General features: G+C 47.3%; 2 protein-coding genes across 4 annotated transcripts in view; one reads left to right on the forward strand and one right to left on the reverse strand.

Moving 5' to 3' along the window:
* The window catches only part of PTPRA (protein tyrosine phosphatase receptor type A), a 256654-nt gene extending 232745 nt beyond the window's left edge, over positions 1–23909 (forward strand). For all 3 annotated transcript variants that reach the window (XM_050943359.1, XM_050943357.1, XM_050943360.1), the window contains 13 exons: positions 550–586; positions 2298–2395; positions 3293–3412; positions 5034–5200; positions 6811–6946; positions 8269–8418; positions 9530–9623; positions 11246–11322; positions 14813–14947; positions 15486–15611; positions 16246–16397; positions 17050–17185; positions 17755–23909. In XM_050943359.1, the coding sequence (XP_050799316.1) occupies positions 550–586; positions 2298–2395; positions 3293–3412; positions 5034–5200; positions 6811–6946; positions 8269–8418; positions 9530–9623; positions 11246–11322; positions 14813–14947; positions 15486–15611; positions 16246–16397; positions 17050–17185; positions 17755–17829 (1503 nt within the window). In that variant the 3' untranslated portion in view covers positions 17830–23909. The remainder of the gene's footprint in view (positions 1–549; positions 587–2297; positions 2396–3292; positions 3413–5033; positions 5201–6810; positions 6947–8268; positions 8419–9529; positions 9624–11245; positions 11323–14812; positions 14948–15485; positions 15612–16245; positions 16398–17049; positions 17186–17754) is intronic.
* LOC127046389 (leucine zipper putative tumor suppressor 3-like) overlaps positions 1–25216 on the reverse strand; it is a 370036-nt gene that overhangs the window by 70949 nt on the left and 273871 nt on the right. The window lies entirely within an intron of this gene.

The raw sequence follows: 25216 nt of genomic DNA on the forward strand, positions 1-25216 counted from the left end.
CATGCTGATGGGTTTGGGAATTAGACTGATTGTTGGGAAGAGTTTGCAGGTCAGCAGTGGAGTAAGTGAACGTCAGCTCAGTTTATTAACCAATTGGCAACACGTCATGATTCTTGGTCTCCCTTACACTTCACCCGTCATGGGACTGAAGCTATCTCTGGAGTGCAACACAGCAACTGCTTTTTAACAGCTTGCAGCTGGACGAGAAGCAAATGAAGAACACCATATCCAATTGAAACTGCATTGTGATTGCTGCTAATGGGGAAAGATTTCCTTCAACGCTGAGAGCTAGGATTAACAGGTCACTCTGCAGCACTAATACGAGGTTCCTCTTGTATGGATGCTATCAAGTTGCCAGGGTCAGCAGAGTTGAGAGAGCGATGTTGTGTGGTCTCAAAATGCACAGTGAAGGGAATCCTTGTATGTTTGCTGATGTGAACCCCGGGCACAGTGCTCCAGAGAGAGGGAGGCTGAGGTGCACCCAGCTTTGTCTTGGAGGAAGGCTGCTCTTTCATTGTGGTGTTCCTTTCTCTTTTTGTGTGTCTGCAGGGGTACCAAGAAAAAAACAAGTTTATTGCTGCACAAGGTAAAATCTCTAGTCTGCTCTGGTTACTGTGTCAAGCTGATGGGGGGGTAATTCTTCCCTGATCTATGAAATTGTGAAATTTTACTTGAGGTTCAACAGCCCTGGACCCACCATCTTCATCAAAATCCAGGGAGTCTGAGATGGAAATGTAGGAAATGCCATAGTATGGACAAATTGTAAGCCCACATACAAGTTCAGTGCTGGATGTGTCAAAGGAAAGCATCGAACACCAGGAACCTATCTCTGCAATACTGGATCTTAGGGAGGAAGTCAAGGCAGTTCCTTCCTGACCTTAGCTGGTGTTCAGCTTGTGCCCTGAAGCACGAGGATCATGGGTACTTACAACCTCATGTTCCTGCCAGTGTAACTTCCAGGCTGTTGTGATTCATATAGGCCTGTAACCCTTTCTGGAAATGGTGTAAGCTATTGGACTCAATCAAATCTCGTAATAAAAGCACAGGAGTCTACTAATGTGAAAACAGTTTCAGGCTTATTTGGTCTAATCTCCACTCCTTTTGTACATCAGTAGGCTGTGGTGTATCATTAAAATGTGGTGCATCAACAGAGAAAAACTTAGTTGCAACGTTCACTTTGGCGAGACTTTTCCTTCATGGCAGGGGGAGGAGTGTTAGATACTAACAGGTGGCGAGTTTCTCAAATCTTGACAAACCTTTCCTGTCTCCCACCCCCACAAGCCAGTCCAGAGCGGGGGTTGTGCATGATCTGTACCTCTCAGGCACTGGTGGATTTGCAGCATTGTATGTGGTACTAACCACTCTGCTGCATACCCAGCAGACTGTGGCCTTAAAGTCATGGGAGGAACATGCCAGTAAAGGAGGAGGCTCTGGTGGTGTACAGTGTGTAGCAGCTCCTACCCTACCCTACCCCCCCTTATCCCTGCTACTGGCATAGGGGGCTTCCTACTCGCTGCTGATCACCACCTGCTGTAACAACCCCATGGGCCGGTGGCAACTGTTGTAACTTGGAGAAGTTTTACAGCTAAGTAATATTAGAGGATGGGCCTGTCATCTAGCCAGCCCAGCATAAGGGATGGCAATGCCTGTGCTGTGTGTTGCCCAGCCATAGCCTGGGGTTTGGGTCAGGATGTTTAGGTACAGTTCAGCAGCTTGTCTTGTCTCTTATGAGAGAGCCCTGCAAATCCACGAATATTCTCTTTACAGCCGCAGATATCCGCATCCGCAGACCATTTTGGCAGATCGCAGATCGGATGTGGATATACATTTTGTATCTGTACAGGGCTCTACTAATGAGTACCAAATTTCAGGAAGACCTTGCAGTTAAAGCACAGGACTGGCAATCAGGACTCCCAGGTTCTGTTTCTGGCTCTGCCACAGATCCCCTGTGTGACCTTGGGCAAGTCATTTTATTCCTCTGTGCCTCAGTTTCCCCCTCACATTTATCTTAGCTTGCATTGCTACAAATGTCATTACTGGTCATAAAATGTATCCAGTCCCTTAGTGGGGAAAAAGTGGAAAACCTATTACATTGCTGCACAGCCATTACCAACTCTGTTTGGGCATAAGCTTTCGTGGGTTAGACCCACTTCACTAACACGGCTACCACTCTGAAACCTATTACCAACTCTGTATGTGCCTCTCCGTGCTGGTTTTTACTAGGAGAAAATCTGGCACTGGCTGGGTGACATGCCCTTCCAGCGCATAATACCTGTGTTTGGTTTTTGTCTTCTTAGGACCAAAAGAAGAAACAGTAAATGATTTCTGGAGAATGATTTGGGAGCAGAACACAGCGACAATCGTCATGGTGACTAATCTGAAAGAGAGAAAAGAGGTGAATGTCAGGGAATACTACCCACATGGACACTTTAACCTGCTGTGATGGTGAATGGAGGCATGGGGAATTCCTGGGCTTGCCACACCCTGGACAAGCACATAAAAACTGGGCAGCTAGGCAAGCGGTTACTTCACTTGTATGTGCCCATGGGAACGAAGCCCCTAGAAGGGCTGTCTGTGAGATGGAACAGGGGACTTCTGGATCTAAAAGCATAAGCCTCTGCTGCTTGCACTAAAAGACCCCATCCATTAGCCTGCAGACAGTAGTGAACTTGAACACTTATATAAGACCCAGCCACTAGAGAGGGACAAAGAGCTTGAGGGACATTAGCTTGAGTTATCCATGTGTTGGGGTCTGCAGATATAATTGATACATCAGCTTCTGCACATTTCTCCATAGCTCCCCTGCCCTTAACAGAGGTGACGAACATGCACTCCACACACAAGGAAGCAAACAGATCCTGTACTGCTCCCATTGAAGCTATTGGCCAAACTCACCCTTGTCTTCAACAGGAACAGGATAGGGGACCAGATCTTCAGCTGGTGTAAAACAGCATAACTCCATTGACTTCTCTAGAGCCAATTTATACCAGCTAAGGATCTGATCCAGTGTGTTTTATTTTTGTTACAATTCTGCTGTAAACTCGTAGGGCCCAGTTCTCCACTGTGTTACTGCAGTGTCACTGCTGGGCTCCCTGAGGAATTGGTCTAATCCAAGATGGCAATTCCCAGGTTCTTTTACCGGGCTCATCCTTGGGTCTCTAGACACTGGGTTTTCATAGATTCCAAGACCAGAAGGAACCACTGTGATCCTCTAGTCTGACCTCTTGCATAACAGAGGCCAGAGAACTTCCCTGAAATAATTCCTTGCCTTGCTTTTGTCATTTCTCTCCAGTGCAAATGTGCTCAATACTGGCCAGATCAGGGCTGCTGGACTTATGGAAACATCCGGGTGTCTGTGGAGGATGTGACTGTCTTGGTTGACTACACAGTGCGAAAGTTCTGCATTCAACAGGTACCATGGTTCACTTACTTTCCATCACAGAAAGCAGGAAAGAATTAAAATGTTCCCGCCTGTAGCAAGGATTGTCTGACTCGCTACAAAGCCCCAAACTTTCACAGTGCCCCCTAGGGGCACAGGTTGGGATGGTTTGTGTGCCTCTTTGAAGGACGCAGTCATGGTAAAAATTATACACTTTAAAAAAAATAGTTCTTCCTGTGTTGTTAGTTGCACCCTGAGTTTTGAGAGTGAAATAACTAGAATCCTCACTCCATTTTCACCATAGCTTTTTGCATTTAACTCAGCTTAGTTATTTAAGGCCACCTCCTCAGCTGGTGTAAATCTGCATCGCTCTGTTGGAGCAATTGGAGATACACTGATTTACACTAGCTGAGGATGGGCCAGTGTTGCTTTAATAGTTAGCGTAAACAGTTTTGCATGTGCAGTTACCACAGTTGCATGTGGAAGTGGGGCAAGTGCGGGCCTGAATGGGCCAGTAAGGGCCTAAATTCCCCCTTGTGCCTGCCATTTCCCAGTGTACACACACTGCTATAGTCGTACACTTGCTTGTGTATTTTTGCACTTGGGCCCTCACCCTCTGTTGTGGAGCACATGGCCGTGTGCGCTTAGCAAAATGTTAAGACATTTTGAGCGGAGCGGAGATGGACTTCAAAGCTGCAGTTATTTCTCCCCTCTATTTCTGTGGTCTCACTTGCCATAGAATCTGAGTACCTCATGATCACTAATGGAGTGTATGCTCACAATCCCCTAGTGGGGCAGAGCAGTGCTATTATGAGGAACTGAGGCAACTTGTCCAGTGTCACACAAGTAGTCTGTGGCAGAGCTGGGAATTGATCTTGGATCTCCTGAGTCCCAGTCCAGTGCATTGACCATTGGCTCATCCTTTCTGTGCTTGGTGCCTCTCTCCCCTTTATACAATTAGGACAGAGGTTAACAGAGCAGCTGTGAAACATTTACAGTGGAATTGAAACAGTGAAAACATGCCCCATTACAAATCCAAGTCCTGCTAAGTGAACTACTCCTGAGAATGCTGGGTCACTCTGTGCCCTCAGGTTGTGTAGGAGTGAAATGCAGCAGCTTTGGCCTGGTTTGATTCAGCTTGAAACACAAAGTGAAATTACTGGGGTGGTAGCCAAGCAGCCAGCAGGGTTCCTGACCACCCCAGACGTTGGTTTCTGGGTTTGGAGTCTCCACTGGCACCACTTTACAGGACAGTTGCAGGCTCTAAAAAGCCTTAGAGGAATTGTGAGGCCCATCTAGTTTCTGCCCCCTCCCTCAGTAAACACCAGGAGACGCAGAAGAGATTGGCCTACCTCCATGGACTTCAGTGTAGCTGAGACTTTGGTCCTAGGACTTTAGAAACGCTAAGATAAAAGCTAAGCAGTTCCTTGAGATTTCATAGCCTTGGAGTTTGGGGCACTAGCAGGATGCAATACCTGATTTTCAGCCATCAGGCCTTTGGAACCAACCCTGAATCCCAAAATAGGCTTCAAACCCCCTGAACTTTAGGGCTGCTTGAACCCTGGACTGGAAGCCTCTCTCTGCTCTCAGTTTCTGGGGGAAGGTAATGAAGCTGAGTGTCTGACAGTAACCAAGGCATGTAATGTCCCCACAGGTAGGTGATGTCACAAACAAAAAGCCTCAGCGCCTGGTGACTCAGTTCCACTTTACCAGCTGGCCTGACTTTGGGGTCCCCTTCACCCCTATTGGGATGCTGAAGTTCCTGAAGAAGGTGAAGACGTGTAACCCCCAGTATGCAGGAGCGATTGTTGTTCACTGCAGGTGAGTTCAGGGCCATGTCTCCCAGAGAGCCCTCCTTCCTCCTCCTCCATGTATCTCTGCCTGACTGCTCTTGAGGGCTACCTGGAAAAACCTGTTCTATCTCCTGCGGAAGGTTGGCAGGGGCAGGCAGAGGGGGTCCTGGCTGCCTGACGCTGGATTCACTGCATGAGTGCAAGCAACAGCCATAGACACATAAATCACATGCACGGGGAGCTGGGACTAGAGCCCTGTCCTTTCACCTCCAAAAGCACAGGCCTTACCTGAGTCATGGTGACCAAAGAAGATTGCCTGTGACTAGCAGGAGTAGTAGTAACAGCTCACTTGGCTGCTCTGTGGACCCAGCGGCCGGGGGTAATATCACAGCAGGCTGTAACATTCCAGCATCCTGCATTTGAGATTTGTGCATTGACCCTTACTGGAGTGGATCCCAGACACAGCAATGAGCTCCAGGCTCTCTCTGTACCTGGAATAACAAAGAAGCTGCAGAGCTTGCCTGGGGTAATTTCCACCAAATTTGCATGCCCACCCCTGGTTCCAGAGCACTGCCAGGGAGGCTGGGACCCAGCCAGCCAGGCATCTTGACTTGTTCAGGGTCATGGTGGCAAGTGAATGGCAGAACCAGCAGTTGGACCCAGCTCTCCTGACTCACATTCCCCTGCTCTGGCCATGAGAAAATGCTCCCTGTAATGCCATTCACTTCTGTAGCCCCCTTCATCCTTCACAAACTATAAGGACCCAGCAAAACTGATATGCAGCCACCTCTAGAGAGGAGTGTGGCAGCCAGCGTAACAGAGTGAGCTAGAGAAGATTTGTTTGAGGATGTTGGGCCTCTTGCATGCCAAATCCCTCCCTCCCTCCCCCCACCCCACGCACGCACACAAACACACTATAGTGCATGGTACTTAATGTGTCTCCCTCAGGCTCCCTGACAGGACTCAAATTTGCAACTCCAAGGAGTCTGCATGAGTTCGAGCTAGTTCGAGAATCCACCCTGAGCCTCTCCAGCTCTACATACATGTCCATGAAAAGTTCCCACAAGCCTGACCTTTGCTTGGGCTCATCTCCCCCTTGATACATTGAGAGTTGAGCACTGAGAACAGGAACCCAAAGCATGGCCAGCGCCCAAGAGAGGAGTGACAGAGCTGGGCTCTGGCCTGTCGGAGTGACTGGCTGCCATGGGCCCTGCCCTGTAGGCTGGGAGGAAGCTGGGGGCAAAGGACAGCCAGGCAACGGCCACAGGCAGCACATCAAGACACGACCAGTCAGAATTGACTCCAGGGTTCACTGTAGCCTGCTCTGTGCTCTCATGCACTCTGAGTCCCAGGGGGTGGGGTTGTCTAGAATTCTAGAGTCTAGAAATGTCTGTCTTAGCAGTAGCCTTTGGACCCAAGAACAGCCTCTGCCGTAGTTGGTTGCGAGTTCGAGCTCCCTTCTTCTTTCTTGTCGGGAATGGCTTGAGCTGCCTGCTGTCGAGGGTGAGTTGTTGTAGCCTCTTGGCTCTTTCTGGTGCTTTGTGCAGCAGTTAACTTTCCCTGAGCAGGCGTGGGGCACTGGAAGGGGCCGTACTCCAATGACAGCTGCACTGACTGCTTGTTCCTCTGGTGTTACAGCGCCGGGGTAGGACGCACAGGCACTTTTATCGTCATTGATGCCATGCTGGACATGATGCATGCAGAGAGGAAGGTAGACGTGTACGGTTTCGTGAGCCGGATCCGGGCTCAGCGCTGCCAGATGGTACAGACCGATGTAAGTCCACTCCAAGGGGCTGGAGAGGCGCTCTGTGACACTGGGCACTTACATAGCACTTCCCACGCTTGGAACACTGCAGACAGATGCTAATCAGTTGCAGTCTCCCCTGTGAGGTGGGTCAGTCTCACCTCCATTTTACAGAAGGGGCACTGAGGCACAGACAGGTGAGGTGATTTACCCAAGGGAACACAGCAAGTAGGTGGTAGAGGCAGACCTACTGACTCCCAGAACCTCCATTCATTCCTCCAGACCATGGCACTTTCCAGCTTCCCTCTATTACTATAGCATGGCTGATAACACTTTGCCCCCTGTAGCAGTGGTGCACAGACTTCTCCAGTTGTGCCCCCTTTACCGGTAATGGAATCTGCCTGTGTCCCCCTTCCCCCCATTACTACACAGCCAAGGCTTCCTCAGCAGTAGGCTGCTTCTTCCTTGCAGCCAGGCTGCACTGCTAAGGCAGGGCCAATACCTGCCCCTCCCTCATCAGGTTTTCAGGGTGGGGGGAAGGCACGTCGCTGGGGGTGAAGGCTGCTGGGAGCGGAACTAGGTGCAGCACAAGCCATCTGACATCGCTGCTTGTCCTCCCAAACATCCCTCTGCACCCCCCTATAGGGCACACCCCACAGTTTCGATGCCACTGTTATATAGCACCGTTCGTGCAAGGATCCCCAAGCCCTTTGCAAACCTTAACTAAGCCTGTGTTGCAGGCAGGTATCACCATCCCTGTTTTACAGACAGTGACACTGAGGCACAGTGAGGGCAAGGCCAATATTCTGAAAAGTAGCCTCTGATTTGGGATGCACCAGTGTTTGGGAGTCCAGCTCTGAACATTCAGTAGCAGCAACCATGCTCAGCCATTTAAACAGAGCATGTGGCCTTTCCCATTCTCCATGGACAGGGGAAGTCCTGTTGCTCCAGCTGAGCCTGCGTGTGAACATCAGTGCTCTCCAGGCAGCCAGGAGCTTCCTCTCTGATCCACCCTTCATTGTTCCATGCATACTAGGTCTGCCCCTGTTCCCCCACCCTGTTTCCTTCAGCCATGAGCATCTCCTGATCTGCCAGCCCATGGCACCGCTCTGCAGCTGGTCACTGAGAACATGTTATAAGAGTTTCATCCTCTCCCAGTTCCCGTTGACTTCAGTGTGTCCATGTCCAGTTTGCTCAGTGGTTGTGCTGATGTTGGTGCCTGGACTTTGGGCTTTCTCCCTTTCCACACATGCTCTCCTAGAGTGCGCTCAGTTTAAAGACAGAGCTGAATGGGTTCAGAGCATGGTACGGAAGCTGCCATCTCTCCCTATAACCTCTCCCTTCCCTTTCAGATGCAATATGTGTTTATATACCAAGCACTTCTGGAGCACTATCTGTATGGAGACACAGAGCTAGAAGTGACCTCGCTGGAGACCCACCTCCAGAAAATCTACAACAAAGTGCCCGGGACCAGCAGCAACGGGCTAGAGGAGGAGTTCAAGGTGGGTTTGCCAAAACCATGGTGGCTCAGTGCCCTTGTGAAGAGAGACCAGGACAGGTGTCTCATGAAAGTTGCATCCAATCCCATCCTGAGCCAGCAGGTTCTCCAGGGAGAGTGATAGCCAGACTCGACAAAATGCTAGGCAGTACCTGCAGAGGGAACAGCCCTCCACTGGCACCAAGAGGCTGGATGATCTGTTTGTTCCTTAAATATCTAATAAAAGGGGGCCCTTAGTTCCAAGGTCCTTTCCCCAGCAGGAACATTTCACTGGAGTGTGTTTGTAGTAACCAGTGCAGTTTCCCTGTAAGTGACACCTGGAAGCCAGCTGGTTTGAGGGTTTGGAGGAGTCCTGTAGGGGAGTGCTAACCCAAAGATTAGGGAAAGCAGCTGTCAGCTGAGAAGCGTGGCCTGGGACTCCTGACATGGAGTCCTTCAAAGCCAAAGCGCTCTCTGATTCTTAACATGAGCTCCTGCCTTCCCACTGCTCGTTCCCAGCTCAACAGCCAGGACTTAATAGGAGGAGGCAGGGCTGGAGACTAGGTACAGTAGAGTGGGTTCTCTCTGTCTAGCCACTTTTAATGTCCCCATCACTGTAGTGTCTGTCTTGTAGAGATCAGCAGTAGGGAGCTGTTACTATCCCTGTCTGACAGATGGGTCATCAGGGCACACAGAGATGAAGTGACTGGCCCAAGGCCACGTTGGGAATCTTTAGCAGAGCCAGGAATTGAGCCAGGTCTCCTGACCATCCTTATGAGAGTACAGAAGGGGGGGGCTTATCTCTGACAGCTCCATTTCAGACTATAGTGTGCACAGCTGCATATGATGAGATACAGGCCATGGCATCATGCAGAAACCCACTTCAAGGCTCATTATTTAAAGGAGGGGAGGGATGGCCTAGCATAACAGTGGTGAAAGCGTGAGCTCCCTCTTCTGGTGCATATCCCAGAGGCTGGGAACTGCTGGCTTGAGGCAGTTCACTCAGATTTGGCAGTTGGCTCGGGTTGGCACAGGGCCTGGGCAAGTGTACTGGTGTGGGGCATTTTGACTGTTATGGTCTTAGCTTCTTTTGGTCATTTGAAAGTTGTCGGTTGATTTTATTGTCCCTCATGCAGAAACTAACTTCAATCAAAATCCAGAATGACAAGATGCGAACAGGCAACTTGCCGGCAAACATGAAGAAAAACAGGGTGCTTCAAATAATTCCATGTGAGTTTTTCTTTCATCCTGCCCAGGGTAAAGACACACTCAGAAGACAAATGAATAAATATAGAGGGTGAGTCCTTTGGGAGGACAAGAGGCATCAGCAACTGTGGAGGAGGTGGCTCTCGCACCAACAGTAGTTTGTGAAGGGGATGGGGAGGAACCATTGTGAGTGGAGGGAGCAGAGTGGTCAGCATAAGATGAAAACAAATGAGGTAATTTTGAAGTGGATCCTGAAATGAATGGGGAGCCAGTGGAGGCATCTGAGCACTGAGGCTGTAGCAGGGCTTACCCAGTCTGGCTTTGGGCCCTGCCCTTGCCTCAGTTTCCCCTTCTCCAGTTTAGAAAACTTCACACTGCAGATGTTTTCTCAATAGTTCTCCCCTTTTGGGAGTCTGATTTATTAAAAAAGTTGAAAACTTCCCCCAGCCTTCCTAGCTGGTTCACACCTTTAGTAGAGGGCTCTTAGACATGTCCCTGCCAAGGCTTTGCTCTAGCAGGCTGGCTCCCCACTCTCCAGCCCCCTGGCCCCTTGCCTGGAAGCTAAGGGGCCTGGAACTGTACAGAGCAGCTCTTCTGCTCCTTTGAGAGTCTCTTTAAACTCTCCCTCACTGAGTTCACACTGCCTTTTACATCTTCTATATAACTGGTTCTGAGTCATCTGCTTTGATCATGTGACCTCTGTGTTCATTCCCTCCACCTGGGGAGATGGGTGAAGCCTGGCTGTCAGGGCCAGCTCACTCTGTGGCAGGGCATGTGTTCACGCTTCTTGGTGTTCGTGAGAAGCTGGGCAGTAGCGTGCAGACTAGAAGAGATGGCTCACTGCACAGTACAAAGTAGCCTTCCCAGGAGATCGTAGAAGATCAGGCTTGGAAGAGACCTCAGGACATTTAGTCCAACCCCCTGCTCAAAGCAGGGCCAACCTCAACTAAATCACCCCACGGTAGTCACTGGGGGAAAGTGCTGTCTTGAACTGATATGGCAAGTGGATGAATATTTGCTGTGTTCATGCTAAAGGAAGCAGACCATGCTGGACAATGTCCATTCCCAGTATGGTTTAGGAACAGAGCTGGTCAACATTTGAGATTTCTGGTTCATGAGAAATTCTGATATTTCAGAATTTGAGTACCACTATTCCTTTTTTTCTGTGAAAATTTCTGACCAGCTCTATTCCTAAATAGTTTCGCCCAAGGCACAAACACTTCTCACTCTGCTTTAGTGTGTCGTTAACACTGATTTATCTGTCCAAGAGCCCTAGGGTCTCCATTACTATCCATTATCTGAGCCCCCCACGATCTTTAATGAATGTAGCCACACAACACACCTGTGAGGTTCGAAAGTGCTGTTATCTCCAATATATAGATGGGAACTGAAGTACAGAGGAAGTAAGTGACTTACCCAGGGTCACACTGGGAATCTGGGATACAGCATGGAACTGAATGGACGTCTCCCAAGTCCCAGGCTAGCTCCCTGTTCACCGAGCCATCCTTCATCTCAGTTGTCTCAATCTGATGGCACCCTTGGGGCTGCATTAACTTTCATCCTAAGGTTGATCCCTGAGTAGCAAATGTCTGTGTTTTGAAAGTGATCCCCAAAACTCCAACCTGCTTGTCTGGCTTCTATTTTAGATGAGTTCAATCGAGTGATCATTCCAGTGAAGAGAGGTGAAGAGAACACAGACTATGTCAATGCGTCCTTTATTGATGTAAGTTCTTGTTTCCTGTTCATACTCTAACCATGGACTTTACAACCTGCAGCCAGTAACCTCACCTCACATGGCCAGGGTGGGCCTAGTCTTGAAATGCTTGCTTTTTAGTGTGTTGGGGGTTTTTTTATTGTATTTAGAGCTGATGGAAGGTGCTAGGCTGACTGGGGATTGGAGTCCCCTGATAACATGAACAGCTCAGACAGAAGCAGCGTGAGCTTCCATCCTGACTCACCACGACCTGAAGAGACCCATCTCAGCGTGATTTCAGTCTCAACAGCCCCGTTAGGGTCCTTCACTGAGCCCCCCCAACAAGTTTGATAGTGACTCTAGTGATGTGGATAACTGTCTGCTAGGCATAGAACTGGGACTACAAGCTCCTTTCATTTGGCCACTGAACATCCATCAGACAATACAATGTAATAATAATACACAGATCTTAAAGTGCTTGACAAAAGCAGATCAGCCTCATTATCCTCAGACTGGAGTAAATGAGGCAAAGAGGTAAAGTGATCTACTCACCCAGGGCTAGATTGCACAGCCCTTGCTGACAGGTAGTCTTGGTGTCAGTAGGAAGCCTCTCATTAGCATTCATCTTCCTGCAATCCACCCAAGAGTGAGTAAGTGCTGTAGGACCCAGGTCTTTTGACACCCAATCCTGTCTCCGACCCCCAGATGACAGTTGCTCCCGAAGGCAAGTCATTTTTGATTATGACTGTCCTGGGCTAGATTCAAACCAGTGACTAAGAGGGGAAAGAGACTGAATCCCATTCATAACGCCCTGAGCTATCTATCCCCCTGCAGTATAATTTTCTAATGAGTATCATCCATAATGGGTGGGTCCCGCTATGCTGATCTGTCATTACATTCTGACTCTATCTGTTTCAAACAGAGCGCAGTATAAGCAGCCTGTCTGGCATCCCAGCCCTGTTTGTTTGTCATGGATTTAGGTCAGAAAGCCCTTGATGTGGTGTAGGCAGCTTTGTTGAGAATTCAGTTTCCTGCCTCTACTGAACTTTGCTTGACTGACGTGCTCCAAATGACTAAGCATCTTTGTGTTCTCACTGCAAACTCTAATGAAAAAGAACAGAAACCTTGACTGTCAGAAGGAGGAATGTTTCTTGGTTGTGGAACAGCAGTTGTCACCTTGTACTGGAGTTTGCAGTGTAGGCCTGGTTTTGCTCCTCTCTGCTTAAAATCCACAGTAAAAGCTACATCGTTAAAACTGGTAGGTTAGGTCTGGGCCCAGGGTAAAATTTTCTACAAAATTTGAACTGACTCAAACAAGGGATTTCCTGAATTATTACATCCTAAAAGCGGGTGTTCTCCGTGGTCCACAGAGGCTTCTAATGTTTTGGTCATTTCACGGTGGTGGTTTTTTACCTCTCTGTAGCAAAAACAAAAACTGCAAAGAGGAGAAAAACTCTTGAGTTTGTTTGGCAGCCCTGGCAGTGAGCTAGTGCCCAGGACCAGTATTTAGCTGACTAAAGCCTAATCCAAAGACATCAGCTTTTTAATTTGGACCATTACTGTGGATTGTTGGCTGTGCTTAGCTAAGCACAGCCTCGCTAAGATGTGAGCTTTCCTCTACAGAAGCAGTACAGTCTGGTCCTCATTTAACTATATTGTGTTATACACCAAGTTAGTTAATTTGGTGTCATCCCCTTGTGTGGACACTTTTAAAATAGAATCTGAGTGTTCATACAAGTGACCAGCAGCTGTTTAACTACATCAGTTTCTAAAGCAGTATAGTTAAATCTGAACCATTTTCTTTTGTAGATAAGACCTAAGTCTATAGTCCTTTACTATGCAGAGACAGAGCTCAGATTTGATGTCACTGCGTCACCGTGAAGGCTTCTTACTATAATAAAGACACATTTCTACCAAAAGCCTCATCAGCCCCCTGAGAAGCTCGTTAAGGACTGGCAGACCTACCAAGGTTCCTAGGGACTTGGAGTGTCCCCAGTTAGCCCTCTGAGGCTGGGTGGGGTTCTCTTTCATGCAGACCTGGGTAGGTCCACAGGAAGTGAGAGGATGCCAATTTGATTCCTCCAAGTCCCCTGTGCAGTCCATTCCACATCCGCCTGCAGCCTTCCTCAGGTCTGCAGGAGCCAGGCTCTCTTCCTACCACTGCTGGGACTGAGCGAGTCAGGACCACAGACCCTGCCCCCCATTCCTGTTGACCTCTATATGCCTCAGTCTTCGCCCACCTGCAAAATGAGGACAGGCACACCTGCCTCACAATGAGGCTGGGCGGCTCAGTGAGGGTTCGTCAGGCAGTTAGAGATCCACAGGTGGAAGGTACATGAGAAATAGGACCATTGTGTGGTGCAGAAAGCTGGATGTGATGAGTCATAGCTGAAAAGTGGGCCTGGGAAGGCTGAATGCATTGGAATTAAAGCTACTTTGGGGTCAGAATTAATGCTAAAAAACAAGGCTCCCCAGGAAGGGGGAATGTTTTGACTGTCTAAGTAATGGCCTGTAGTGTGAGTCCTCACCATGGAGCATGACTGAGGCAGCAACGTATGAGGCATAACAGAGCTGATAGAGCAGAGGTGAGTGATGGCAGAGGAAGAGCTGCTGCCATCTTGACTTTTTACATTTGGATAATGGAACGAAAGGGCAGCCTCCAAATACGTCAAGGATGTAGGTGCCAGAAGGGGAAAGCTGTTACTTATGTGATAAGCCAGAGTGATGGAGTTATGTGATAATAGGGGAGATTGGAATGTGGTGTATTGCCGTATGGAACAAACAGTCTCCCTGTGGTGGAAGCCTCATCACCTGGGACATTTAAAACAGGTCTGCGCACCCCCTGTCTGACCCTGTACTGGCAGGGAGGGTATAAAGGGCCATTTCTGTCTCTAACTCTTGTGAGTCTATCTGCCGCGAAAATGATAAAAAAAAAAAAAAAAAACATGCGCTACACAGCAGAAGATCTATACCAAGTAATTTGTACAAGAAGTTGTTCAAACGTCCAACTTCTGAATGAAAAGGAAATGGGATCATAGAAGTTAGAGATTAAAAAGGTTTGTTGCAGCACTGATCCCCTTCCCTGCCTGTGCAGAAGACAGCCAAGTTCACAAGCCTTGGGCAAACCAGGACCAAGTTTTTCAACTGGCACAAGGAAGGGATTTCAGGTTCTGGTTGGTCTGGGGAGAGAAATGGGAGACTCCGAGCTTTGGTGCGTTTTCCTCCTGAAACCAAGCCAAACACATTGGTTTCATATGAGCTGTGCTTTGGAGCCTGTGATCCACCCACAGAACTCTCCCAGTGAGTTCCCACCCAGTTCCTCAGTCTGGTGCCCACTGTCACCAGCCCAGCACACTTGTCCATTTGTGGATGAACTTTTCAAAGTGGCTGTGAGGGAGCTCATTGCAGCTTAGCTCTGTGTCAGGTAAAACAGCTGCTGCTGCAGATGCTGACAGCACTGGGGTGATATACAGTCTGCATGCAGTTCTGCTGCCCCAACAACCATGGCTTGAAATTGCAGGGTTATCGCCAGAAGGACTCATACATTGCTAGCCAGGGCCCTCTTCAACACACAATAGAGGATTTTTGGAGGATGATCTGGGAGTGGAAATCCTGCTCTATAGTTATGTTAACAGAGCTGGAAGAGAGAGGCCAGGTAAGTGCCTGGGATTAACTAATCCTGCAGCTGGTGGGAAAGCAACATCATTATGACTCCATCTCTGGTGGGAAAATCAGTGCAAAACCCTACAGCCCCTTGACGGCCCTATAACTTGTACCCAACAGATCCCAAATTATGTAACTATTTAACTCTCATGCACCCAACCTTCTCTGGAGAACCTCGTGCTGCGGCCCAATTTCTAGTTTTATCCCCAAAGAATCCACGTGCTTACAGACACAGTATACATTTCAGACGTGGAGGGGATGGGACAAGGACCCAAGACATTCCGTTCCCAAAACACCTCTTGAGCTAAATGGCCACTCACTAGTTACTGTCTGTGCGCTGGCCAATGGAGAGCAACATCACTCGTGCACAAACCTAGAGAGCAGCTCCTAATTCCGCTCCAAACCTCTGATCCCATGACTGGCCTACCAAGGCCTCCTTATAACAGACCCCTCAGGCCAGGATGGGGAGGAGGGGATTTCATGCTGCCACATGGAGGTTTCTCACCTTGTCACCTCTCATGCTTTCTCAGGAGAAATGTGCCCAGTACTGGCCTTCTGATGGCTCTGTGTCCTATGGAGACATCACCATGGAGCTGAAAAAAGAGGAGGAATGTGAGAGCTACACAGTGCGGGACCTGCTAGTAACAAACACCAGGGTAGGAGTCTCTCTTCCTCACCATGGAAGGCAGCTCTGGGATCTCTGGGCATTTGCTGTAGTTAACCCCTGATTCTGTCTATAGGTGCCCTGCTTCCCCTTGCTCCTGCGGCCCTGTCCCAAACGTGATTCTGCCCCTTTCTCCTGGCCCTTCCTCAGCTTCATGCCCTTCCACAATTGCCCCAAAATGACACTTCCACTGTCAGTTCCCTCCCTCTTCATCCCACTCCCTGCACACTGCTGTCCTCTCCCCTTCCTTGTTGTTAACCCCTCCTCTCCCACTGACTTCAGGTCATGCCTCCCCCACTGCAGGGCTCCCTTCCCCCACCAGAAACTGTTATCCACTCCCTGCCCCCCACCTCCCTGCTGCCATCCAACCCATACTCTTTCCTCTGCTAGTTCCCTTCTGGGCCACCCAAACCCTCCCTGGTTTCCAGTTCCCAACTTTGTCCCCCAGGGCACGCCCCCACCGACCGACTCCCTGGCACACTGCCACTGGTCCTATTGGGCATCTGCTTCTGATCATTCTCTTCTAACCTTTCTTCCCAAGCCCTTGCAACAGTCTGTTTCCAGCTATGGACTTGAACGTAGGTTGGTCCAGTGGAGTGAAGTTGTCATTGTTTTTCTCCTGCAAGGAAAACAAGAGCCGGCAGATTCGACAGTTCCATTTCCATGGCTGGCCGGAAGTTGGAATCCCTAGTGATGGGAAAGGAATGATCAATATCATTGCAGCCGTGCAGAAACAGCAGCAGCAGTCTGGGAACCATCCAATCACTGTGCACTGCAGGTACAGCCCTGTCAGGGCAAGGGACTGGACACAGCTGGCCTAGGGCCAGCATTGCTCTGGTCTTGGGTAACTGTGATAGATCTGCAAGCCAGTGAAAGGGACTGGGCTGATGACCGACGTCCTTAGCCCACTGATCAGGGGCAGCACAGACAGCTGTGGTGCAAACTTCCCTCATGCTGTCCCAGCCAACGTGCCTCAACTTGGAGCTGGAAGGGTCCAGGAGTAATTCTGTCACCAGGCCCCATTCAGTCCCTGGCGTCTCTTTCTCCTTGGCTGGGACAGTTGAGTTGGGGCGGGGGGGTTGATGTGGAGAAATTGGGAACTGGTCTGAGACCATTCAGCTCATGTTATATGGTATCCAAACCCTCTTCACCATCTGACTAGCTCTTTGACCTCCTAATTCTAGCCAGACATGAGCTGGTGCCCAGGAGAGGCGGGAACAATGGATAGTTAGTCAGATGGGATGCTTCACATGAAAACAACTTTCTATAAATGGTGGTTAAACTAAAAGCACAAAGGAGGCTGTTCAAGATGTTCCCATTCCCTAGCATTTCCTTCCCACTGCCTGAGTTGGAGCATCCATGCAGCCAAATGAATGTGCTCTGTACTGATGTTCACTTTCTCTGTGCTCTTCTGTTTATCTCTTTGCCAGTGCCGGGGCAGGAAGAACAGGAACCTTCTGTGCACTGAGCACTGTCCTAGAAAGGGTTAAAGCTGAGGGGATTCTGGATGTCTTTCAGACAGTGAAGAGTTTAAGATTACAGAGGCCGCATATGGTGCAGACACTGGTAGGCACGATTTCACTACCTAGCTCCCTTCATGCCTTAACAGATCTCAGCTGAGATGTGCCTGAAAATTTTCCTTCCTCGCAACTAAGTTTTTTGAGTGGAAATTTCCCTAGTTAAAATAATCCTAATGGTGGGGAGAAGGAAGATCCTCTCCCCTACCCCTTCCTCCTAACAATCTTAGTTCTACAGGGAGGGAGAACTGTGCTAGGAATAAGGAGACCTGATTCTGTTTGACACTACCACTGACTTTCTTTTTCACCATGGGAAGTTACTTACAGACAGAAGTGCCAAACATCCATAGCTTCTGCTGAGCTGTGGATGCTCAGCACCTTTGAAAAGCAGGCCACTAGCCTCTTCATGACTCAGTTTTGCCCATCTGTACGATGGGAATAATGGTGCTTCACCCTTTTCTTGTAAAGTACTCTGAGATATGCTGTTGAAATTGTTTTGATACAAGACAGGAGGGGACCACTATGATTATCTAGCCTGACCCCTTCATAACACAGGCCATACGTGAAAAGTACCTTTCCTTATCTAATGCTTTGCTTTTCCTCTCCCAAACACTGCAGGAACAGTACGAATTCTGCTACAAGGTGGTGCAGGAATACATTGACGCCTTCTCAGACTACGCCAACTTCAAGTGAAAAAACAAAACAAAAAGAAACAAATGACAGAAGAGTTGCCTTCTTTAATATTTTGTAATATTCTGTTTGTTAATATACCCCCCAGAATATGTGTATATATCTTAACTGTTTTAGAGATTGGTACCATAGGCTTCATATTAGCTGGAGATTTTATATGTAGCAAAAAGTGTTAGCGCGGATACTGTTGGCTCCTTTTTTTCCAATGTTTTATTGGGGAATGAAATAGCGTGATGTTTGGATTAATATTGTCAATCCATCTCTCTGCTGGAGAGTTGATATAGGCTGTTTTGTTTGTAAATCTTTTTTTTTTTCCCTGAGGGAGTAAAGCCTTTTTAAAAATAATAGTATTCCGGATCTCATCTAAAAGCACAAGCTTTTCCGAACCTGTGAGGAAATGGTTTCACATTTTCCTGCTGTTCTGCTCTTAAAAGAAAGAAAGGAAGAAAGGAAAAAAAAGCTTATTCTGTATATATCCTAGTTTTTGTATAAAAAGAGAAAAAGCAAAAGTTTCTTTCTCCAGGACTAAATAAGTCTGTGTCACCAACTGAAAATGGTAAATAGACTTTAAATGGCAGCAACAGTTGAGATTTCAACCAGAAAAAAAGGATTTTTGCTCCCTAAAGGAAACTTCCCGGTATGTGTGCCAGATTTCAGATTGGTTTTATCTGCCTCTCAGTCACAGCCTTGTCTGGCACTTATTGGCAGGCAGCATGGTAGGTCGTTTAGATGTCTAGCTGAACTGCAAGTGCAGTCAGGTACGTGGATGGCCTTACCTGCTCCTGCGATTAACAAAGGCCATTGAAATCCTCTGGCTCTCTGTCTGTCTGTCCATCTGTGTTCATCAGTGAACAGTAGCAGCTTTGTTGTTGTTAGTATTAAGATTCATTTCTCTCTCTCTGAAGGCAAAGCCAAATGTTTCACTCTAGCCTTGTGTACTCCGGGAGTTTGTCATTGGTGTCCAGCAAGTGGTGTAGCTTCACCAGCACAGATGCTTTGTATAGACAGGCAAAGCCTCTAAAAGTCACTGTTTGTACCTCTGCCTGAAACTGGGGTTAAGCTACACTTGTGCAAATCATGACTTCTCGCAGCTTTGGCTGTCTGTGTGGGGAGTGTGCACTGGCACAGCTCCACCAATGGCTGCAGCTGGGGCAAATCCCCAGTGTAGACAAGGGCTTGGAGTGTGTTCTGCCATGAGAGCCGTGTTTACTTCATGCTTGTCTTACAACTGCCAAGGGTGTTTGTTGCCCCATGTCAGTTATGGGTTGCCCAACCCAGTTTCCTTTATGCTTGGAGGCAGGAGTGCCATGTGCCTGCTAGCTGTCAACGTATCAGAGTCTCCATGGCCAAAAAATGTGTTTTCATTTTGCTCCTTTTCATTTCTGTGGTCAGAAGGAATGAGGGAAAGAGAGTGAGGAGGGGCCCTTCTTTCAGTCAGTCTCTTCTAGGTGCTGGTGCCATGGTTTGGAGAGAAGATGTGGCACCATAACAATCCAAACTCCAGCCAGCCATTGATTGTCCCTCAGACATCAAGTGCGATCAGCTCCCCTGGTACATCTCTTCCTTCTCTCCACACCCTATGAATGGTCCTTTAGCAGCTCCTGGGCTAGACTTTCCTCTCATACCAGTATAACTACTATGGGAGCCAAGGATTTACACAGAAGTCATACTGGTGGGAGTAAGGTCAGAATCAGGCCTGGTGGGGGGTTCTGTCAAGGATAGTATAGGTCCACAGGCCCAATTCTGTATTTCCTTAGCACTGAACTGAAAATTAAAATAGAGGAGTTGATCGTTGTAGCATTCAGGGAGGCAGCACTACTAATAAAAGACACCAGGAGAAGGTCTCTGGTATCATCCCTAAATAAAGATCCTGTTTGCCTGAGTTAATTGTGGAAGATGAGGTGTCTTCTCAGCCCTCCTGTGGGGGAGTTCACACACTCCTCTCCATCCCAGGTTAGTTGTGCAAGGGAAAAATATCAAAAAATCAGGTTCTTCTAGAGGAGGGTTCTTTTGTTTGGGAAAGGGGTTTTATTTTTACTTTCTACACTGAATGTGATACTGTTGAAAGTGCCAGCTGAACAGGCTTGGGGATCCATCCCCCAAGAGTATAGGCTTGCTCTAGCTAAATACACATAGAAATAGTCTGTCTCCTCCCCCCAACACACACACATGGAATACCCCACCAGTTTGCCTCAGTCCTTACCTGAAGGGATAGTTTCTGAGGGTAAGGAGATTTCAGTCTCCAGGGCTTGTTCACATTGGTCTCTCTACAGAGACAGCCTGCAAAGGCCTCCATTTTGCACTCTGATCCACGCAGTTGGACCCTTATGCCCATGCAGAGTCCTGCGGATGTCAGTAGGGCTCTGCGTGGCCCTGCCCCAGGAAAGCATGTAAGCCAGCACAAACAAACACTGTCCCAGATGGGGATGCTTTCCTGAGTCAGGGCCTGTACGTACACAGGCCTGCCTGCAGGATCAGAGGCTAAAAGCTCCAGTTGGTGCCAAGAATGGTGACATGGATACCGGTCCTCTAGGAGCTAGTCTGAAACCAAGGAGACTTGTTGGTTTTTGATGGAAAGGAGGCACCAAGAATGTATCACACTTCACAGATAGTAAGAAAATAAATAGATCCATAATGTTTAAGGCCAGACGGGAATAGGCCATAGAATTTCACCCAGTGATTTTGGCATCAAGCGCACAGTAACTTGTAGCTAAGCTAGATTAGATCTTCAAGAAAGACATTCAATTTTGGGCTAGACTTCAAGTGATGGACACCACATCCCAGCCAGAGCAGAGATGATGGATAAAGCAAGGAGCTTATTCTCCTTTATAGCAACACTCACTCTTAACTGAAAACCATGGAAAATATTAAGGCTTGTTCTGCCCAGGCTGAGCCCTCCCACAGCCACATGACATTATTTGCAGTTTATGTAGCCTCAATCCTATAAATTTACATGTATGAGTAATTTTACTCAAATGGGTAAGGTTATTCCCATACTTAAATGTTTGCAGGACCATGTGATGGTCTCCTAAAAGTTTTCAATTAACCTTCCTTTGAATATGAAATTTTTTCCTGGGTTTTGTGGCTTTTATTGTAGACAAATCTTAAAACTTTTAAGACATCTTAAAACTTCTGCCCTTTTTGAAGGAAGGGTGTAGGTAGCTTATTTCCTCTTTATAAATATGGCGTTGGTTTGGCTCACTCGTTGGTTCTCTCTAGAAGAGAGTTCTGAAGTGTATCTGTGTTTAAATGCTAGATAGACCTTTTCTGTGTGTGTCTGAAGAATTTTTTGAATGAATCCTGTTTTTGAGCTCCAAGATTGTAGCTGAGAGAAGAAAGCAGTTGAACTGTTCTTAAAGGAAGATGCAGTGTAATGTCTGACCTATTCTAATTTACAATGAAAGTTGAATTACAACTTGATCTCAAGGGTCTAAAATATAGGAAGTAGCATGAACAATCAAAGCCCGCTCTCTGTAGTCAGACTGAGTAGGGCTGAGACAAAGCCATTGGAATGCATGACTAAACAGAAGACTTCCCCAGCTCCTGAATTAACCAATGGAATGCATCTTCCCTATGCATTCAAGTGCCAAGCCGATCCTCTGGGTCCTCAGCTGCAGCCGGGAAAGAATCAAGGCAACAGCAGCCCTGCTTGAGAGACACTAGCACCATTCACACTTGTTATTTCGAAGGTACTTTTGCTATTCACAGTTTTATTTTAAGGCTTCTCAATGAGATGTTTACTAACAAATACCAGTAATAGATTCTCAACAGGGGCTATGGTGTGGACTCCCTTGGAATTCGAATACCCGTGTACCTGCCGGGGGGGCCAGTCTAGCTAATCGAATTATGTTCCTGTAGGGAGCTCCTTATATCCTGGCCGCCTCTAGTCTAGTCTGTGTAGATCCTTATACTGCCCTCTTCACTGTAGTATCAGAGCACATTCCAGTGGCTCATTAAGCTGTGTGACTGACATCTGCCATGTGAGCGTTGTTCCTTTCTCTGTTCTCTCCAGAGTCCAGCAATGCCAGTTCAACGCATGGTTTTATTTCAGCAGGGATATTGCCTGCAAAAAAGGGGCTTGGTTTCCCCCAATAAGGAGCCTGCTTTCTACCACCTCCCATCAATGGGCGAGTCACGTTGGAGTTGTAGCCAAAGAAATGGAGCCTCATTCAGCAAGGCTGATATTTGGGTTTTACTTTATACTGGACCCAGGTGCCCTCTGCTTCAAGAGGTGAGGAAGTCCTGTCCTGGAATTTGAGCACATATTGTCTCCTTTATCTTGGTGAGTATAGGGGCCAGTAGGATCCCTGTCTAGGGGCCAGGCATGGTGCCTCCACACCATCAAACTCCTCTCTGCCTGCACTCTGAGGAAGCCCTCTCAGTAGCCTGGTGACCTTCACCAAGGGAGAAGAGAGCCCACCACCAGCAGCGAATGCTGGCTCAGCACTGAATGTTACAGCACATTCCTACATGCTGTGGAACCCCACCACCATCAGCACCTAAGAGGAACAGTCCCTGTCAGCATGGCTTTGGTGGAGCTGTAGTACATGGGTCCCCAGAGCCCAGGAAGAGCCGCTGGTCTTGCAGCAGGTCCCCCAAGATCTGTAAGGCTTGGGGGCTGAATTCCTTGCTTCTCTCATCAAGGGAAATATTTCCTCTGGAAGAACAGGAAGGAAACTCCACAAGGGGATTGAGAACTTTACATTTTAGAACATAATGGCCATACTGGGTAAGACCAAAGGTCCATCTAGCCCAGTCTCCTGTCTTCCGACAGTGGCCAATGCCAGGTGCCCCAGAGAGAATGAACAGAACAGGCAATCATGAAGTGATCCATCCCCTGTCGCCCATTCTCAGCTTCTGTCAAACAGAGACTAGGGACACCATCCCTGCCTATCCTGGCTAATAGCCACAGATGGACCTATCCTCCATGAATATATCTAGTTCTTTTTTTAATCCTATTATAGTCTTGGCCTTCACAACATTCTCTGACAAGGAGTTCCACAGGTCGACTATGCATTGTGTGAAAAAATACTTTCTTTTCTTTGTTTTAAATCTTCTGCCTATTAATTTCATTGGGTGACCCCCAGTTCTTGTGTTATGAGGAGTAAATAACACTTCCTTATTTACTTTCTCCGCACCAGTCTTGATTTTCTAGACCTCTATCATATCCCCCTTAGTTGTTTCTTTCCAAGCTGAAAAGTCCCAGTCTTATTAATCTTGCCTCAAACGGCAGCCATTCCATGTCCCTAGTCATTTTTTGTTGTCCTTTTCTGAACCCTTTCCAAGTCCAATATATTTCTTTTCAGATGGAGCAACCACATCTGTACGCAGTATTCAAGACGTGGGTGTACCATAGGTTTATATAGAGGCAGTATGATATTTTCTGTCTTATTATCTGTCCCTTTCTTAATGATTTCCAACATTCTGTTTGCTTTTTTGACTGCCACTGCACATTGAGTGGATGTTTTCAGAGAACTATCCACAGTGACTCCAATATCTTTCTTGAGTGGTAACACCTAATGTAGACCCCATCATTTTATATTCATAGCTGGGATTATGTTTTCCAATATGTGTTACTTTAAATTTATCACCATTGAATTTCATCTGCTATTTTGTTGCCCGGTCACCCAGTTTTGTGAGATCCTTTTGTAGCTCTTCACGATTTACCTGGGACTTAACTATCTTGAGTAGTTTGGTATCACTTGCAAATTTTGCCACCTCACTGTTTATCCCTTTTTCCAGATCATTTCTGAATATGTTAAATAGGACTGGTCCCAGTACAGACCCCTGGGGGACACCACTATTTCCCTCTCTCCATTCTGAAAACTGACCATTCATTCCTACCCTTTGTTTCCTGTCTTTTAACCAGTTACCAATCCGTGAAAGGACCTCCCTCTAATTCCATCGCTGCTTACTTTGCTTAAGAGCCTTGGGTGAGGGACCGTGTCAAAGGCTTTCTGAAAATCTAAGTACACTATATCCACTGGATCTACCTTGTCCACATGCTTGTTGACCCCCTCAGAGAATTCTAGTAGATTGGTGAGGCATGATTTCCCTTTACAAAAACCGTGTTGACTCTTCCCCAACAAATTATGTTCATCTATGTGTCTGACAATTCTGTTCTTTACTATAGTTTCAACCAGTTTGCCCGGTTCTGAAGTCAGTTACTGGCCTGAAATTGCAGGGTCACCGCTGGACCCCTTTTAAAAAATGGGTGTTACATTAGTTATCCTCCACTCATTTGGTACAGAAGCTGATTTAAATGATAGGTTACAGATGACAGTTAGTAGTCCTGCAATTTCACATTTGAGTTCCTTCAGAACTCTTGGGTGAATATCATCTGGTCCTGGTTACTGTTTAGTTATCAGTTTGTCCCCAAGCCTCCTCTAAGGACACCTCAATCTGGGACAGTTCCTCAGATTTGTCACCTAAAAAGAATGGCTCAGGTTTAGGAATCTCCCTCACATCCTCAACTGTGAAGGCCGATGCAAAGAATTCATTTAGTTTCTCTGCAATGGCCTTATCCTTGAGTGCTCTTTCAGCATCTCGATTGTCCAGTGGCCCCATTGGTGGTTTAGCAGGCTTCTTGCTTCTGATGTACTTAATTTGTTTTTTGCTATTACATTTTGAGTCTTTGGCTAACTGTTCTTTACATTCTTTTTTTGGCCTTCCTAATTATATTTTTATACTTCATTTCCCAGAGTTTATGCTCCTTTCTTTTTGCCTCTCACTGCTTCTTTTACTTTGTTGTTTAGCCATGGTGACAGTCTTTTGGTTATATTACTATGTTTTTTCATTTGGGGTATACATTTAAGTTGAGCCTCTGTTGTGGTGTCTTTAAAAAGTTTCCATGCAGCTTACAGGGATTTTACTTTAGGCGCTGTACCTTTTAATTTCTGTTTAAGTAACCTCATTTTTGTGTAGTCCCCCTTTCTGAAATTAAATGCTACAGTGTTGGGCCGCTGTAGTGTTTTCCCCGACACAGGGATGTTAAATTTAATTATATTATGGTCACTATTACCAAGCTGTCCAGCTATAGTCACCTCTTGGACCTGATCCTGTAGATTGCCCGGTGGGGATGGTCTGAGCCAAAGTTCATGACTGTAGGCGTGCATGCATGTCAGTAAAACATACATGTTTATTTGGGACAATAATAATTGAAAGAAAAAGCTAGGTTGGCTTGGTATATTTAACATGCACTATATTCATATTAATGACCCAACTGCTTGTGTCATAGAGTGGAACGTAGGCTCACAAAATTTGCAGATGACATGTAGCTGAAGGGGTTGCAAGCACTTTTGTAGAGACAGAATTGGAGTTCAAAACAACTTGACAAATAAGAGAATTGGGCTGAAATCAACAAGATGAAATTGAGTAACAACTTCCTTTA

Source organism: Gopherus flavomarginatus, chromosome 3 (assembly GCF_025201925.1).
Source record: "Gopherus flavomarginatus isolate rGopFla2 chromosome 3, rGopFla2.mat.asm, whole genome shotgun sequence".
NCBI lineage: Eukaryota > Metazoa > Chordata > Testudines > Testudinidae > Gopherus > Gopherus flavomarginatus.